The 19,628-nt window shown below is 41.1% G+C and overlaps 1 protein-coding gene across 2 annotated transcripts; it reads right to left on the bottom strand.

Moving 5' to 3' along the window:
* Positions 1-418: 418 nt before the first annotated feature.
* rasal3 (RAS protein activator like 3) lies at positions 419-18,066 on the bottom strand. Of its 2 annotated transcripts, XM_028456543.1 has the most exons (19): positions 17,188-18,066; positions 15,788-15,930; positions 15,617-15,695; positions 10,123-10,190; positions 9,945-10,030; positions 9,012-9,141; positions 8,225-8,323; positions 7,491-8,147; positions 7,277-7,421; positions 6,817-6,961; positions 6,501-6,737; positions 6,183-6,384; positions 5,887-5,978; positions 5,683-5,796; positions 4,858-5,035; positions 4,677-4,787; positions 1,345-1,535; positions 940-1,024; positions 419-669 (listed from the first exon to the last, which is right to left on the bottom strand). In XM_028456543.1, exons 1-19 carry the CDS (start codon positions 17,732-17,734, stop codon positions 562-564), a joined length of 3,417 nt encoding a protein of 1,138 aa, XP_028312344.1. In that variant the 5' UTR covers positions 17,735-18,066; the 3' UTR covers positions 419-561. The 2 variants fall into 2 exon arrangements, with proteins under 2 accessions (XP_028312344.1, XP_028312351.1); XM_028456550.1 differs by lacking the exons at positions 15,617-15,695; positions 15,788-15,930; positions 17,188-18,066 and adding an exon at positions 11,020-11,919 and having other exon boundaries at positions 421-669.
* Positions 18,067-19,628: the final 1,562 nt, after the last annotated feature.

Genomic DNA, 19,628 nt, shown 5'->3' on the forward strand with positions numbered 1-19,628 from the left:
ATTGTAGCTTACCACCACTGGGATGCCTGATGTGAGTGACTGGCATGAATGAACAACGGTTTCTGTACGCGCTTTGAGTCTCCTTGAAAAAGCACCATCTAAGCCATTATTATTTTATAAAGTAAGCATTTCATTCAGCTCAATCATTGTTTATTTAATTCATTTATTTTAAAAAGCACATTTTATGACCATTTAGAAATGTTTTTGGAACATACTCCACAACCTTGCACATTGAATGAGTGAAAACATGGCTCTCTGCACGTTTATCGCCACAATCATCTTATTCTGGTTTAGCAAATAGATATTGTCTATTTGTTTTATTATCAAAGCACTTATTTTTAAAAATATCATCATAGCCAAATTATGCATTTAAAAAAAAAAAAAGATATTTTAAAAAGTTTTTATTTTCATAGACTGCATGCAGTGGAAAATACAGTAAAACCAATCAACAGTAGACATACATGTATCTGCCTGGTAGGAGGCTTCTTTAATAAGAAAAGTTGAGACTGTAGGCAGAGCTGCAAAGATTTATATATAAAAGCAGTGTGACTTCAGCGGAGTTCAGTTGTTGTTGATAAGTGGCTTTTCAGGATGCTGTGAGTTGTTCTGTCCAACATGAGAGTCACTCAGCTGCTGAAGGTCCTTCATGAGCTCTGCAAACTGCTCCTCCTGTAAGGCAAAGATGTATCATAAATTCCACGGAAGGAGAGATACTTCACGGTTACAGTAAAGAGGAAATAACACCACTAAAAGGAAGCCTATGAGCAATAACCCACATCTTACAATGTAGCTCTGTGCAAAACACACTGTAATTGTCAAATAGTCAAACTTTAATAATTTTCATGCAGTTCAAGCCTTACAATCATGGTCTGTTTTTAAAAATTCTACAAAACTTAGTGAAATGAGGAATCCCTTTTTTTTTTTTTTTTTTTTTTTTACCAGCACATTCATCCGCTCGGCCGCTGCAACAGCAACACACAGCTTCTTCTCATCATCCTCTCGTTCCTCCTCAATCACACCCAACCTGTGATAGAAACAGACACAATGTTCAAATATAGTGTTTTACCAAACCGGGGTACGTGTAACTCTGTAGGCAGAGGTACGTGGAAATGTTTATCAATTATTTTTAGGATGTGATCATGTCCCGTTGCTTTTTTTTTTAGCCCAACGTATGCACAGTTTTCCCACAAATAATGAATTTTGGTGCAAATAAATGCTAAAAATGACCAAAATGTTAGCAATCAACAATACAAATGGTTTTGAGCAGCTGAAGCTTTAGAACTGAGGTTCTCAACTCATTGGTCAGGACCCAAAATTGGGTCAGAGACCTGTCTTAACTCCTACCTGAAGATGGCGCTGGCAAGCTGCTCTTCTCGCTCTGCTAGCAGGCTCCGCAGTGCGTTCACCTCAGCCTGCAGCATTGCATTCTGGTCCTGGCATTGGATGATAAAGTCCTCCAGACGTTTGGCCATGTCCAGTTCGCGCTCCGTCACCTGCTCAATGCCCAGGCGAAGCTCGGACAGCTCCTGAACGTGCTGTGACAGAGACAATGAGTGAAGAGGACATTTTCTAGCCAACCACATAACCAAGGTTTGGGTCAATTACATCTTTCATTTCAATTACAATTCATTTACAATTAAAGTGACCAGCATTTTTTCCAATAAGCCTTTTCACACTGGCTGCGCGCATGCACGACCTGGAGGGGGGGGGGGGGTGGGGAGTCATAGGTTGAGAGGGATAAAAACGGCAACAAGCTTGTTCACTCTGATATTTCCAACCTAACAGCATTTGTAATTTTATTCCAGAAATCTTAAGTGTTTTAATAGAGTTTATCAGTGACGTGCAGTCAGGGTACCCAAGGGTGAATTGATATTTTGATAATTTGTTTTAATTATAATATAATTATAAATTATTTATTTTTCCATTTCCGATAGCCTATAGTACCTTTAAGTTCGAAAGTGTCTGGATTTTGTGCGGTTCATAGCCCAAATTACTAAACGGCGCTATTTCCTGGAACGGCTGCAGTCTCACTCCGCTGTAAGGCAGGAGGAGGCCACACCCACTCCCAAAAGCACATTGCTGCTCTGCCTCTGTTCTCATAACGTGTTTGCGCATGCGCAGTCAGTTCCCCAAGATGAAAATCTTTTAGTAAAAAGGCAGCTCTCTACACTGCCTTTGGACGTAACCGTGCTATGCTAAATGCTATACGTATGTTCACAGTGCATTAGTGAATTGATATCACGTGACCGCTGCTGCTACGTTTTCTGTTGCTCTCACGAGTGGGTGAGATAACACTACAGGCAGGATGACAGCGCTAGAGACAATAGAGAAACTTTGTTTTGAGGAAAAACAGCTTTTAAAAGATGGGAGACCAACACCTGAGCTACCAGACCTTCAGCAAAGGTAAGGTCAGAAAATTGTTCGTATTTTTCAGTGAATGGAAGGATTTACTTTGTGGATGCTCCTCACTGAGGCTGTTCCGAGTTGTTGTCACTTTCTCCGTGTTTCTGTGTTTCCAACACAAACAACGATTGCACTGCCACACCATGAAATATGTCTTGTTGGGAGAGTATGGAGGCTGCTATTAAATAATTGTTTCTTTATTGGTGTTTTACAATGTTGATTTTGTTAGATGGCTAAATGCTTGTTCATGTGGATCTTGTTGGGTTTTTTCTTTCTCATGAATTTTATATTTTGATGTAAATTGCTTTATACAAATAAAGTTGAATTGAATTAACACTCGCCAGCAGAAACATGAAATTGTCATTGGTGGTCTTGATTTTCAACGCGCTGCCTACCCAACCCCAGGGCTCACGGCACGTCACTGGTGTTTATATTATTAATATTACACATATTCATACTCAAGGAGGTGACCAGGGTTTTCCGCTGATGCAACTTTCGGCTGATCCGAGCACTTTTTAAAAACCGGTGGAAGCGGCTCAGCAGCAATATCGAAGCATGGGCAGTCACCTCGCTTACACACATGTCCCTGGTGCACGAAAACACCGACTACCTGGGTCTTCAGCAGGCTAAATTTGGACTCTACGCGGGAATGATGCACATATCTGAGCACTTTTGTAAAACCGATGAGAGAAGCAGTATCAAAGCAACCGACCTCCTCTGTTTCCTACTAATGTATTTTCTCTGTTTACCTTTAAGGTCAACACAGTTTTATGGAGAATGAATGCTACACCCGGAGGTTGTGGAACAGATGTGGGCCCGTTATGCAGGGTCCGAGGTGAATCTGTTTGCTGCGGAAGTAAACGTACAGTGCGTGGTGTTTTACTCCATACCAGCCTGTATGAGTGTCATTGCGTGATCTCATTAAATCTCGGAAGCTATGCATGTCTGGGCCTGGTTAGTAGTTGGATGGGAGACCACTGAGAATTCCAGCTGCCACCGTGGGGGGACAGTCGCTCCAGTGGTATCTGTCATTGTGTCCTTGGGCAAAACACTTCACCCACATTGCCTAGAATGAATGCAGTGTGTGAGTGAGTGTTGATGGTAGTCGGAGGGACCGATGGCGCACTATGGCAGCCTCGCTTCAGTCAGTCTGCCCCAGGGCAGCTGTGGCTACAATAGTAGCTCACCACCACTAAGTGTGGAATGAAAGAATAATGGCTTAATTCTGTAAAGCACTTTGAGTGTCTATGATTAATAAAGCGCTGTATAAAAATCCAATTAATTATTATTATTATTACTCCCTTCACAGTTTGGGGGCTCCCCTCGGGGTCGACGCGTTAACGCATGGTTGGCCGCTCGTGCTGGTCTACGCCTTCCCACCACTGAAAACCTCTCCAAAGAGGAGAGGTTTTCTCCTCTTTGTCTTTGTACAACCGTAAGTGGAAGGTCTTGAGTGGAGTCTGTTCAGCATATTTTGAACGGTTTTACCAGTCGGATGTCTCCGCTTCGTGTATGGTACGGGCGGTTCTCTTGTCCTGAGCAGTACAGTGCTCACCCTGTGGGCTGGTGTAGCGCGCAAGAAATCTGTCTTCAATACGTGAGCTACCATATCCCATAGTGAGACATCGAAACAAATGTTATCAAAGAGAACTTTAGGTTATTTACATAACCCCGGTTCTCTGAGTAGTATGAGTGCGATGTCTCACTAGACAGCCCTTCTTGCTGAATGAGTGAGAAGAGGTTTGCTTATTTGAATGGAGTTGCATTCCCCGCCCACTCTACTTATAGTAGGCAGGACTACCGGCGGCAGAGGAATACATTTCACCGGACAGTCAGGATTTGCATAATGCGATAGGGCTTCTGACGCAGAGGCATATATCCCATAGTGAGACACCTCACTCCTATTACTCAGAGGACCAGGGTTATGAAAATAACCTATAGACTTCGCAGAGTACGTAAGACTCAACTCCACAGTTATTAGGTGGCAATGGTTGGGTAACCCTAACCATAACCCTAATAACATATTTCTCATAAAATTTGCATCAATATTTTAATGTCTGGACTGTCTTGGATGAGCAGCTGTCGACAAATGGGAGTTTACTTAGTCTTCACTGTTTCAGAGTTTAAATCAAATTTCAGGTTCTTAACAATTGTAGCTTTAAGATACTTGTGTTTTGATCTTTTAGTCATGTGTTAATCCTGTGATGAACAGGTGATATCCTGACAGTACTTTAGGCCAGCTCTGAAAATGAAAGTGGCTGTGTTTGACATACCTTGTCTAGTATGTTGAACTGTTCATGGTGAGTTTTTAGCTCACTTGACTCCCTCTTGTGGTTGACTTTGATCCAAGGAACTGGTGCTGGGTTCCTTTTTAGACTTGCGCTCTGGAAGACGAGAAGCATTAGAAATTTTCCTTAACCAGTTAACCATGTATCCTCAGCTAGTAGTACTCACAGTATTAGGTGAGGAGATAAGCGGCTGGCTGGTCTCCTCCTCTTGATCCTGGTCAGATGTGGGCAGAGTCTCTGAGCTGGTCTGTCTCCTCAGGGCGTGCTTTGGGTGACCTGGTCTGTGAGGGGCGCTCTGGGTTCTCTTCACTGGTCTCCTAATGCTGCGACGAAGCCTGCCATCTCTGTGAATCAGTGAGTGAGAGACAACTAACTTCATACAGAAAATACAAATTTAACTAAAAAAACTGAATTTCCATCTATTTTATCATCTTTCCCTGTTTGGATGACTTTAGAAGCTATCAAACTTACAGAAATCTTACCAAATATGCTAAATAGAGTTTATATAGTAAGCTACGATAATAATGTCATATTTATATGCTTTGGATGATGTATGGAAGTGGGGAGGGTTACACTGAATTTACGCAAGATTAGGTCGTGAAAAATTTGATAGTTTGAGAAGCTTGTTTGTTGCAAAAGATTTAGCCACCAGTTTTATTGCAAAAATACTATAGGAATGTGTGATATAATCCCAAAACATGTAAGTGAGGATTTAGTCAGTGTCATAGAGATATTCTTGTTTCATTTTCAGCAAAATATTGCCAACTGGTGAATCATCCTCAAGTTTTCAAGATTCACAAGTTGTTGTTTACTGGTGGAATCCTTTTACAATAAATGTGCGCCTTGTTCAAATAAGGCTGGAGAAGTGATTAAGAAAATCATCTTAATATCTTTCCATGCCACTATGTGATGTGCTTCCCTGGCTGATGAGAAACAACTTGTTTCTCTTTCACTGCGAAATGAAGGTGATGTCATATTTTATCATGATTACCCATCTCTTTGGCCTTTGGAGTCCTGTGGAAGCTGTTGCATTGATGACTGGTGAGGGCTGTATTTTCCCAAGTCTTTAGGAGGAACATATTCTGGCTTCTCTTGCCCCATTTGGCTGAAAAGAGAAGATTTAAGGTCAAAGTCTGTGTTTGAGTTTGAAATATAACCTACTTGCTGGTTATACAAATATTAGGTTTCCACTTGCCCGCTGATAAGGATGCGAGGGGCCTCGGGTCCCAGTGACTCTGTTATCTGGTTCAGGATTAACGGCAGAGGGTGTAACTTGTCAATTGTATCCTGTGGAGAAAACATTCAGTGCCCTTTTAACATGGGATCTGTATCTTAGTGTAGAAAACTGCCATCAGGATGGGATTGGCACAAGATCCAAATTCAGACCAGTTTCCTAATACAATTTAAGCATCCAGGCATTGGTAAAAGAGATACATGCAATTTTATCATTATTGTTCACTAATACATAAAAATCATGCTGTTCCTTCATACCTGGTCCTTCTGGGAGATTATGTCGACCAGCAACCCGTGGAGCACTGCCAACCGCAGAGGCAGATCCACATAACCGTCAAAGGAAGTCATTGTGATTTCAGCATCTTGATTGGAAACTGTTTGGAGGAAGCCTCTCATCCCTTCCCAGTGCTGCTGCAGGAAGTCATTCATGAAGAGCATGTACTCCTCCTTCTCACCAAATCTAAGTCACATAGGTACATTTAACAGATATCAGGAATGTGCTTTCATCCCAGAGTTGATTCACTCAAGTGTAAACAAAACAAAGGGAGGTTGTATAATTTCCTTGCAGTTACGTACAGGGTGAAGTTGGCAAGATTCTGGATGACTTTGGCGGTCAAGGTGAGAGTACGGAGAGTCTTTGACTCTGGATATGACTGTGTTAGCCTGAACAGAGAAGGACTGAGAATAGCTGGACAGAGGAAGCGAAGGAACAAAGAAGAAGATATAAGACGCTGTCCAATCTCTGGCCGGCCCTGGTCTTCACACAACTCCACCCAGCTGGAGAAGATCTTGTTCAACTCTTCAGGGAAGGGTCTAAAAGTAATAGATTTGTCATTTAGACACTCTGATAATGCAGTTAGCTGGGAGCTTCCACTGGATTGTTCATTCTTACCCATGCATCTTAATGATTTTCTGCACAACCTCCTCACAGGTCCTGCTCAGGTGTCTCTGATTGTTTGACAGCTCAGAGGTCAGACATTTACGAGGGTCAACCTCACAGTTCTCCACTGAGGAATAAAGACCATTGATGAAGTCTCCTGGGTGAAGAGCAATAAAGCATAGAGTGAGGATCCAGTGATCCAGTTCATGGATTCAAGTACAAGACATCTCAACTAATGTGGCTTTTTGTCTTGGGGTGCGGTACCTTTTGCCTAAAAATACATCACATCAACTGTTCAACCTTGTCATGGTTTCTTTAAATTGATTTTTACAGTGATTGTTTTAGTCTGGTTCTTGTCTTTGCTTAGGTGCGTTTGGGTCTCTGGCAAGTCTTGGTCTTGGATAGTGTGGACAAGGTATTTATTCTTTATTACGTCTCGTGAGGGTTAATTGTTATCTATTTAATACTTTACCGAGAGTAGTAATGAGGTACTTCTGGCCGACTAGCTTCATGTATTCATCTATCGCTTTAGTAGCCAGTGTATTTTCTCTGAAGATCAGCGCTTCCTTCTCTCCAAGTCGCTCCACCTCCATTCTACCCATGTCAATCAGGAATTCCTAAAAGGAAAACAAACACTTTTATGTTTTCGAACAATCATTATCAAAAATGTGTCCTCATTTTCCCACCTTAGCTTTGCCGATACTTTGAAGTACATGCACAAGCGCTCCTGCCAACTCTTCTTTCCCTTTTACATTGAGTATAGGCTCTATGTTTCTGCACATCTCCACATAATCCACTGTCACATACTCTGCAAACTCTTTGTATTTCTCCATTGGCAGCACTTGTAAATTCTGGAGGCGAGCCTTAATGCGAAGTGAAGCTTGAGGCCCGAGCAGTTCTTTGTGCCCCGCGGTGCTCGATTGCTTGTACGGACAGATGGGATACCAGCGCTCCTGATAGGTCCTTCCTCGGATATCTGCCAAAGGTATGGCAACACTGCCCAGTGGATGCAGACTGGACTCTTCTCGGGAATGCCGCTTTTTCTTGGGGTCCTCATCACGAAAAATATAAAGGCTAATTTGAGATACACAGGGCAAGTTGTCAAGCTCAAAGAACTCCCCCCAGAAGAGTTGACACCCCCCAACCGTGACTCCTAAAGACCCAGATGAACCCTCCCCTGCTGTGCTGGAGCGACTGGAAGGCTTGCCGACAGTTTGGCTGCTGGTTCGGGCAAACAGGGTCCCATCAAGGTGTACCTCGCAATAATAGCGTCGTTTGGGTGTCAGGTCCTTCACCTCGTTGACCCACAGACATAAGGAGTTCTCTGTTCTTTCAATGTTGTCCTGGGAGCATTGAGAGATTATTCATTACTAACCTTCTAATAACAGATGTTTTTTAAATAAAAGGACAAAACAATCACCTTATTGGGCTGCGCAGCTCGTCTCAAGTCTTCAATCCAGCGGTCTCGTTCGGCAGCCGATGAGCAGCCAAAGCAGTGCGTGTTCTCTGAGTTTATCACCTGTAATGTATTTATAGCATCAGATCTGTTTAAGTCTCAGTGGAGAAGACACATGCACAAGGCAACATCAGAAACCTGGACAAGTTCATCTATCATTTAAGAGGCATCTTTGGTTCTGGGTAAAGACCATATATACAACCTAGAGGACTATGAACCTTGATTGATATTTCACATTGTCTCTTTGCAAACACACCATTTCAGCAATTTAGTTAATGCTGTTTCAAATCAGTAAGTATTGTGTAGTGCCCAATGGACCAAAGTTTCAAGGACATTTTTTTTAAATTAATAAGAGATTTGTGGAGACCGATTATTCCTTGAGCATTTCCAGAAGATGCAGGGTGCCTTTTTAACTTGAAATAAGGAAGTGATAAGAGAAGAAAAATAAAGAGCTTTAAGGTTTACCCTGCAAAATCAGAATAAATGGCCTTGCTAAATAAATAAATCCTAATAAAAAACAAGATTTAGCTTTTCCCGAATGCGCACAAAAAAAAGGTAAAAGGGTTAAATACCCACTTTTGGGTTTTGATCCAAGGATGGAGAGCCTCTAGTCTATTTAGTCTACAGACATGCTCAGGTACAACCACAAGGTTCAACAATAATTGACGTGATTTAGAGGAAAACAGACATTGTCCACTTTCACCTCTAACTTTCATTGAACAAACACAATTGAACAGGAGCCATGCTTCACCTCAAAGCAGTACTTTTCTCCCAGAATGGAGCTGTGGACCGGCCTGATGACGGTGCTGGTGTCGGCACTCAGGTCTAAACTCCCAACAGCACTGACTGGGATGGACACAGACTCCCGGGAACCATAGTGCCTGGATAATAAAACGGACAGTAACAAGTCAGAGAAGTACATGAGAAAAATCATCACTAGAGTTTTGCTGGTTAAGGCATTGAACTTAAAAAAAAATCCTTAAAGACCCTTGAGAATTGTGTCCCCAACTAAAATGATAGACAATACAACTACTGTGCTGTTGTTTTTAATGACATATCCTGTTATGATTGGATTAGGGAAATTTTTATGTCATGTTGGTATAACATGAAGAATGCAGCAAATGATGATGTTTTCGGGGAAGAAAGTCAGTCATTACCTGGTTTCCTATTAGAAGTACGTAGGTTTCCAAAAACTTAAAGAATAGAAAATTAAGTTGTTTATTAGAAAAGTAAAAAAATTGTTATTGATGAAATTATTCTAATTGACATTAGGGTGTTTCTGTTTAGAAACTTTGTAGCTTATATTAAAAAAAAGGTAATAATATACATTAAATGTGATTTTAGATTTTTTTTAATTTTTTCATTTACTAGATAAATGGTTCAACCCCTTAGTTTTTAAAATATTGCAGGAGGCACAGGTAAGGCAGAAATAACAAAAAGAGCATTACATAAGTCTCCCTGTTTTTTATAGCTTACATACCATTTGTTTCTTTTTAAAGAATATTTGCCTCTGTCCAGCTTTGCTTAATTATTATTTAAGGCAAATTTCAAAGTTGTCTTGGTTTATATTTTATTCTTTATCTTTATTTTTTTTTTACTTTTAGTTGAGTAAATTTGTTTCATGTTGCCTATAGATTTCTCCCTACAGAGATCGAACTAAACACTTAACAGTCACCGACTGTACCTGCTTCCTTTGCTAAGACCAATCGGGTTCATCTGAGGGTTTCCATTCCTCTTGGCTTTGTTCTCCAGACGCCGCTTGATCAGTGCCTAAACAGAAAGAAAGCAATCATCATGCAAGAGGCAGTCTGCGGTAAGTGCATATAAGCAACCACACAAGAGATTAAATCTGGTGCACTCACCCTCACTCCACCATCCTGGTTCTTTGGTCGAGGACCTCCTGGCGGGCCGACATGGTCGGGGCTACATTCTGAGGATTGCAATGAAATCAAGACCATGAGGTGGGAAAATTTACATCTCATTTTAGTTATTGCTTTGAATCCTTTAAGTTGTTCTTTCAAAGCAGATTTATCCAAGTGTACGCACTGGACACAGCCGTTTTTTATATATATAATCAAACATGCATGTTTTTGAACCCTGGGGGGAAATGGGAGGAAAGTAATGCTGCCGAATCCTTCGCTGTGCAGTCACCAGCTTTTTCATTTGTCTTGTCAAAGCCAAAAAACACTCTCATTTAGATATGCAAGCTCAGGCTTGATCAGCCTGTAGTTGGCCACCTTTGATGAGGGTGTCTAGTGTTTAAAAGGCCAAAACACCCTCTTAGTCAACGGAACACTACTGATGATGAGTCCCAAATTTATATCCTTTCAATATACACAGACAGCTCCCATGCCACTCTCAAATGGTAAACCTCATGTGAATACTATTTTTTTTCGCACAAAGGACAGTTTAACATCACATCCCGTGTTTAATGATGCACAGTAGCTCCAGTGCCTTCAAAGAGGTGTTTTACTGTTGCAAAAACAACTAAAAATGCACACACACCGTTTTACTTCTTTAAACAACTCAGGACATAGTTTCCTCAGAGTCTTGCAATACAACTGAGGTACAATTATGACTAAATACATGCAGATTACAACAAACAGGAAGTAGATTTAGGTCAGCACCGCTCTAAATAAACTGTCTAAAAGGGTTTAGAAAGACTTAAATTTATCTATAACTAAAACAACCCTTTGACAGAGATGGGATCATGTAGGCTAAGAGGTGGATGAGTGTGAAAGAGCTTGAACTCTTCTTACCTAAAACCCCACCACCACAAACAATCCAGTGTCTGAATCCCATCATGTGGCCCACAAATGTCTTCTTTCCTCATACGAAGCTCACTGTCTCACTAACACGATGCTGCAGCCACAGTCTGACCGCTGAGTTACGTCTTCTTTTGAGTCAAACCAAGATTAAACTCATTCCACTCACTGGGACTGCGTACACTGAGACGTGATGTTATCATCCTCAGGAAAGCACAGAGGAAGCATTTTAACGGTCGTCTTCACGAATAAACATCAGCCTATTTCCTCTCTGACAGTGTGCAGAGTCACAGACTACGTCAGATGCTCATTATACTGAATCTCAAATCCTGAGATGGGTTTGAGGCATTTCTTTTCTGTATTAACATTGCAAAGCTTGAACCATCAACACAAGGTTCAATCCATCAGATTGTTTAGGACTTAACGTTAACAAAGCTGCCTCACAGCCTTATTCTCAACACTTATGTCACTGGCTTGTTGAGTACTCTAAATTAACTCTTGGGTCCTTTTTGTGAAACTGACCTGTTCTCCCTGTGCTTGTGTTGGTTATCTTTTGGAACACTGGTTTCCTCCCACCACTAAAAACATGTACTGCATGCTAGGCTACTTAGAGTCTAAAAAGCACACAGGTGACTGTGAGCTTATTGCAGAGATTGTGGGTTCAAGTCCTGCTGCATGGTGGCCCCATAACTTGTTTATGTCAAGCCCTGAGGTAGAAAGGCATCCTATACACCTAAAGGCTGCTGTTATAGGCCCCAGCCTCCCCCTGTGACCCTGGTACGAGCAGGTAGAAATAACGAGTACAGACGAAAGTGTGTATAGAAGCCTTAGAAATGTACAATTCACTGTGTATTTACTGTAATTGAATGTTAGGAATTCAGTTGCACATTCACCGTGCATTCTAAAATGTACTCACTGCCAGAAATAATTTTCACCTATTGTGGATTTGAATAAAATACGGTCATAGTAAAGTATCACAGTTTTCCAAGACATCATGAGAAAAGAGCAATGTGTAAATCTCAGTTAGTGAAGTGAAAAAGCATTTTTTTTTTTCATGGAAAATGTTCTATAAGGAAATCTATAGAAAGTCTAATATAGTGGTTTGTCCTCACAATTAAAAGGCTTTGTGTTTAATTCCTGGGATCTTATGGTCACTAAATAAATGTGTAAAGTTGTGCCTAAACGCTTCCTCTCTGCCATTTAATATCTAAATATTCGAGTTAAAAGTGTGTATAAAATGATTTGGTTAGTCAATTCAGAGCGTAGGTTAGTAACAATTATCGAAAGTGACCAACGAAGAGAAAGAAGCCTAAGCAATCAGTCAGTGTTGTATTGTTATCCCCTTTGTCATGCTTTTGCTCACTTAGGGGAGAAAAGTCATATTTTCAGCTATTTTTAACTATTAGGACAGTTTAAATCAATGGTTTGTGCTGCAAATACTTGTGAAAATGTCATTTTCCAGTTCATGCAAACATGCATTTTTAGCCTTTTTGATGACATTTTTATTTATTTATTTATATATTTATTATAGGCACAGTGCATATTAATATACATTTCTGTAAATATTTTATCTGTAGTCCCTGGACAGTTATGTGTCATCCTAAAGGGAATAAAATTACAATTATACACATAACACAATGCAATAAAATATATATATATATATATATATATATACCTCTCAATAACACAAACCAAATACGACATACATTTCAACAAGACTGTTCCAAACTCAACAAGTGACAAGAGGCCAGCAGGGGGCAGCAAAGGCGATCATGTTTGTGCTGACAGCTCTGATTTTCTATGAGCCACTTTTTTTTACTGAATAATGAATTATATGTATTGATATTTAAGCCCGAGTGCTTTCTTTCTTTTTCTTTCACTCTTCCTTTCTCTCTTTCTGTCTTTCTTTCTCTCTTTCTCTCTCCCCCTCCCCCCCGGTGTCGGAAACCAACTCACTCACCTACTTTTCACCCACTAAACCATTATGAAGAGTCGCAAACATTCAAACAAAAGTCAATTGCACACCTCTCTAATTTCTGGCTATTTCCAAATTTAAAAATGCAAAAATTTGACGCGCCAGCGCCCCCAGGTACGCCAAAAATGCATTACAAGATAAGAATTGCCAAAACAATTAATTCATCATAGAATCATGAAAATTGACACAGAAGTAGACCATGACAAGATGAGTAAAATTTATTATCAAGACCGCGGCAAAAACACACAGGAAGTCCAGAATCTTGAATTGAATATTGCAAAATTGCTATTTCTCCTAGGGCGATTCACTGACAGGGTTCACTTCTAGAGAAGTGGGACACCAAAAGTTATCCATGGATTTTTGATAACTTTTCTGGTGTTTGCAGGGCGGAGCAGTGAATTTTAGCCAAAAATAACAAAATGTTACATACAAACTCTGATTTGCGTCAAATGTGAATCAGTTGTTAAACTCCCGGCCCTAAACCAGCTCATTGTAGAAATACAGAAAATGGTGCGTCAGAGTGAAGACAATTTAATATGGGGATAAAACAAATGTTTGGAATTTTTCACGCACTTCGGTTTTATCCTCTCAATCAAAAAGGTCAATGAGACGCATGCTTAATTTCTTATCGTGTTATTTTGTATCGAGGTACTCTCCATTTTGTGTTAATAAGAAATTGGCCAAATCATGTCTTAGTTTATATCTCAATAGTACATTTCTGTCTAAACAATTCAATAATAATGCATTGATAGTATGCAATTCACTGTTATTATGTCTTTGTATGAACTTAAGGTGGCACAGCGAAGGCGGTGCAGCGATGGCGGCATGGCAAAGACCATTGCATGGACATTTTTGATGCTAGTTTGTATGTCTGTTTAGTGTCCGAAGGCCATACTGGCCGTAGGAACCTATTGTTTTTGCTTTTTTGAGTATTTGCCCCTTAGAATGCCCAAAGTCTCACCAAAATTTGCACGCACTTCAGGCCTGCTGAACAATTAGATATTTTGGCGCACGGGGCGCATTATCGACTTAAAAAATATGATAGAACCGCACAACCAGCAGGTTTGCCCGATTCATATGAAATTCGCCACGTGTATTCTTGACCCCTAGATGAGCAAAGAGTTACAATGATCCCAAACCAAACAGGAAGTCAGCCATCTTGAGTCAAAGGTCAAAAATGGCGAAATGCATTTGCGCGAACTTGTCTGAGGGGCTTCATCCGATTTGCTTCAAACTCAACCAGAACACTTAGGACCCACTGAAGATTAAAAATCATCGAAATAATTTGCATATCTCTAATGGTTTGGTCGTAGCGCCGCAACAAAGTAGCAATGCTAATTCCTGAAGCATGCCACAATTTAAAAAAGCCTCAGCCTCAAATTTCACACAAATGACATTTGCCCAAGCCTATTCATGACTGCCTTGAAACATTTCCCATCATGCCTTGCGTTTTTGACTGGCTCCAATTACCTTCATGTTCACTGTGAGCAACTATTGCACACCATAATAGAAAAATGCATCTAATTCTAATGTTCAAAATGCCTCAAATTTGATACACATGATGACTGTCCAGCACTAAACAATAATCAATGTGAAAACTACCCATCATGCTTTGCGTTCTCAGACGCTAACAGCTCTAGCGGAAAGACAATATGTCGGGTTGATTTCAAAATAGTGTTGGATGAAGCTTATAAAGTGGGAGCAGGTTGCTGATGAATAAAATAAACATTCTGTGATGTCACTGGAAAAGCATTTTCCATCAAATTGTAAATGCTGTATCTTGGCTATTTTTCAACCCAATTCGCTTCAAACTCGACCAGAACACTTAGGACACACTGAAGATTAAAAATCATCAAAATAATTTGCGTATTTCTAATGGTTTGGTCTTGGCGCGGCTGTTGCCATTTAGCACGCCATAATAGGAAAATGCATATCTCTCATATGCAAAGTTCAAACTGCTTCATATTTGATACACATGTTGACTGTCCATCCCTAAACAAGACTCAATGTTGAAATTACCCATCATGCCTTGCTTTCTCAGAGGGTGCCACTTTTAGTGGCGTTCAACGCTAACGGCTCTAGCGGAAAGACGATATGTCGTGTTGACTTCAAAATAGTGTTGGATGAATCTTATAAGATGGGAGCCAGTCACTGATGAAGAAAAAACTGTGATCAGTGGGAGGGGCCTATAATGTCACTGGAAAATCTTTCGCCATCACATTTTAAAAGCTGTATCTTGGTTATTTTTCAATGGATTTGCAACAAATTCACTAAGAGTGATTTTTAAATGTTTTTCTGTTTCGTGCTGGGTTTTTTCAACTGCCGTCATTTTGCATGCCATAATAGAAAAACCGCTATAACTCATATACAATGTTCAAACAGTCTCATATTTGATACACATGACTGTCCAGCCCTAAACAAGAATCAATGTGAAAATTACCCATCATGCTTTGAGTTCTCAGATGGCGCACACCATAATTGAAAACCGCGATAACGCTCAAAAACAAAGTTCAAACAGGCTCATATTTAATACACATGGGTTAACGACCCCGGCCACTCCTTCGGACCCTACGACGCCACTTGTGGCTTTAATTTGATTTGTACTTGTTCAGAGACCTGTATCAATATCTGCGAGGTTCTGCATGCTTGCATTGGTCCAGCAGCTGCTGAAGCGGTTTCTGGTCCACATTGTTGGCTGTGAATGACATCAAAAACACACAAACACACGTATCATTTTAAAGATCATCCTCATGCATGTGTATGCTCGAGCTTGTGCAATGCTGGCACCTCTTCCTCTGGAGAAATTATGATTTGTCCTTCCTCCAGGATACATTTGCTAATGTCCCACAGAGGAACCTCCTGAGGTGGAGCCCACTGCAGCCAGGGGAGTTCAGATGATGTAGCTGGAGTCGGATGAGCCTCTCCCACATCTGTGCATGCACAGAGGAACAGACGTGTATTCCTTGATAATCATCTCTTTAATATTTGGAAAATGACTCTGATTCATGCCCAACTCATTCAATAAAGTCACAACAACAACAAATTACATTATTTATAACCTCCTAATTAAGATGCAATGGAACAATCTGAGTGTGACGGATATTTCCCTGTAGAGATATCTGACCAGCATAATTGGAGGCATACGCTGGCCTCAGTTTGTTTTTCGGCTTGATTATGAGGACACTTAACTCCAACTGCATTTAGCCGCTCCCATTTGAGCTTGAGATGCTATCTTGCTAATACGTGCAAGATTAAGCAAAATTTCTGAATTTGGAGGGAAAAACAGGCCAATAAAGGCTACAGATACAGCATGTAGGATTTTTGAACAAGCTGGTGCTTCAAAATACTAAGTTATTGTAGACATCAGATGGACCTGCAGGCTCCGTGATTGTGGTATGTGAAGTCACGAATTACTGCACAAGATCAATGGAAATATGTGTGTTATTTGTCAATAGGAGCAGTAGCCTGATGGGGATGTTGTAGATTAAAATGAACTATTTACTGTGTAAAGTGCCGCCCAGGAACTCTTTGACTATTGAGCTTTGAAAGTTTCTTATCAGTGTTTATAATCACTGTGCAGTGACCCAACAGTGTGGGGGTGTCAAACTAATTTTAGTTCATGGGTTAAATAGTGAGCAGTTTGATTTCAACTGGATCGCAGATTTTGGGCGGGAAAAAGAGTAGTCCTCGCAGAATATATTTTTTTAATTCCCTGATGGTATGGTGATGAATTATGTTGTAATTTCTGACAGTTCTATCTCAGAAATTTCAGGATTTTTAGAAAAAATAAATGGTACATTTTGGCAATTGGTGTTTAACAATGACTGCAGTCTGTTTCATTAAGTTTGTGAGTTCTCTGCATTATTTAATGATTTATTTAGTGATTCATGTTTTCTTTGTCATTTTTATTTTCTCCTGGCGGCTGAATTGAATGCCGCAGGCCTAAAATTTGACACATGCCCTAGAGTCTTTAATTACAAAAGTTTTTAATACAAACTTTATTGCCTATATTTTACTCAAAAATATCATCCTTTTATCACTAGGCAGAATTTGTGAAAATGCCTCTAATGGCCCAAATAGTCCACATATAGCAAGAAACGGCTCAACATTGTGTTTATTTCTATAATACATGGGAAACCGATGTTAAGTTTCTGCATTGAGATCTTGAAACTGCTGTGTGTTTTCACCTGACTGTGGTGCCGACGTGCTTCCTCGACTGGGCAGCCTCGGCCTCCGGAGCTTCAGGGACACCGTCCTCAGGTATTTCTTAAAGAGCGCTCCTCCACCTCCTCTCAGGGAAGGTTCAGTGGAGCCAGAGGCCTCTGCAGAGGAAGAAGCAGGCTGAGCTGAGCTGGAGGACGAGGTGAAGGCTGCAAACAGTATCCCAGGAGGCTCGGACAGGGCTCTCCTGAAGGGGTTCTTTCTGGTTCCCCCTTTTCCACCGGAGGAGTTCTTCTCCTCGGGATCTTCGCTCAGGGCCTTGCGCCAGTTTTGCAATTTGCTCCATTTGTAGGACTTCTGAGTCTTTTCCATTGTGGCTGCAGAAGACTGTTTACTTCCTTCTTCTTTCAGCTTATTGAGCGTTCCCCCTGATACTGTGTGCCACTTGTATGAGTCGAAGGAAGCCTCAGATCCTTGCTCTTCAGGAGGATCGAGAGGTGATTCCTTCCCTTCATCTGATGATCCCTGCTCCTTCATTGGTGGGGCCTGTAAATCTTTTTCTTCAGTTCCCATTTTAGATGCAAGAACTTCCAGTTTTTGTTTTGTCTTGTTTCATCAAAGACTTTTAGTCGTCCACTTCTCTTTGTTTTTCCTTCAGCTGTAAAGAGTGTGTGTGTGTGGGGGGTCTTCTCTGGGTTTGTCGCTTTACTTCTCTTGCTTCCTGTTTTGTTGAGACGTAACCCTGCAGCATCGTCCTCCTCTCTTTCATTCTTCCTCATTGAGCCAAAGTCAAGCTGAAGGACTAGCACATCTTTCAATCAACCTCTTTTCTCAGAAAATTGCATTACATTTCATTTGTTTTCATCAAGATTCTGTCAATCAAATGTTGCTAGTGTACATTTTCATTGTCTCCAGCTGATTTTAATTAGGAGACATTGAATTTCAAGATAAATTATTAATCTTGATAAGTGTTTAATCTCAGTTTCACAAAAGCAAATGAAATATGGAAGAAACCTTGGCATTTCACTCATTGTGATAAAAAGTAAGGCTTTTGTTATTCAGACTACCTGTAGGTGTTTGGCATGTAAACTGTTAGGACTGGTTTCCTGTCTGTGCGGGGTGACGCTTCCTGCCACAATCGGTTATGCACAGTACAAAACCACTTCCTGCTAACTCAAAAACTAACTCACCTGCAATAATGCATTGGAGCGAAATATCCATGAAATGTCTATCATTATTAATGTAACAATAAAGTACAAATAAATACTAACAGTACTAATTATATTAATACTATCACTCATATTACAACTAATTGTCCTTGTTACAGCAGCTTGAAAGTCTTGTGACTTTAATCTCCATCAGATGTTGAGGATCCAGACACATTTTCTGTGGCCCCCAAAGTAAAAGAGAAGGATAAATACATTGAGGGCCAGGGGCAGTTGCCTCTACAGAGATGGAGGACTCTTTGTTCAAGAGCTCATTGAAGTGCTCAGCCCAGTGTGCAAGGATGTCATGCTTGTCAGTGAGCAGGACAAACTTGTCACAGGAGTGAATCGGGATTGAACCAGTTGTTTTGGGCCCAAAAACAACTTGCAGGCCTTCATCGAAGGACTGAAAGTCATTCATATTGGCAGCAAGCTGAAGATCTTTGTCCCACTGGGAGTTTTCCATCTGCTGAGTTCTTTGCTGCAGCTTTTGCCTGGATCTCTGGTATTGCTGCTTCTTTCGGCTGCTGCAGGCCTTATCATTAAGCTGTTGTTTGTGAGCTTTGTGTAGCCAGTTGATGAGGATGTCAATCTCAGCATCATTCTGTCAAACCAGTCTCTGTGCTTACTTTTAACAAAGCCCAGAGCATTGGCAGCAGCAGTCTAGAGTCAGTCACTTAGAGTGTACTCATACTGCCAGTTCGGTCCATTCCAAGCTCACAGCAGGAATCCTCCCCCGCTGTCCCTTTTGTGGCAGGGTAAAACTGACGTGATTACCAGCTCAACTCGGTTCCCACAGACAAACTTGTCATCACGTTAATTTATGACACACGTATGGCATTATGTCATCTTTAAGCGACTCTGGGTTTGTTGTTGACAGTACATGCTGTTAATTTCATGACTTCTGTTGCGTAGTGTAACTGTACGTCAAGATTTAACCAGACACGATGGTGACATTGAGAGCTCAATGTCACCATCACGGGAAGTTTGGCTGTTGCCCACCCCCTCATGTCCACAAGCACGCATACGCATGCATGTTCCAATAAAAGTATTGTGTGCCCCGCTGATGCACCCAGGCCAAAGGCCGAGGGCGCAAAATCTGCCACAATAAGCAGCGTGGTGATGGTGCCTGCTGTTCCCCCTTGGTGGGAGGCCTTGGCCCCCTTCGGGTCATCAGCAGCGGGGCCCCCGTCATCACGTTGTCCTGTGGGGCGAGCATGTCTCACTGTCCCACCAACAGAGGGCTCCACCGCACTGCATTC

This window comes from Gouania willdenowi, chromosome 1, assembly GCF_900634775.1.
Source record: "Gouania willdenowi chromosome 1, fGouWil2.1, whole genome shotgun sequence".
Taxonomy (NCBI): Eukaryota; Metazoa; Chordata; class Actinopteri; order Blenniiformes; family Gobiesocidae; genus Gouania; species Gouania willdenowi.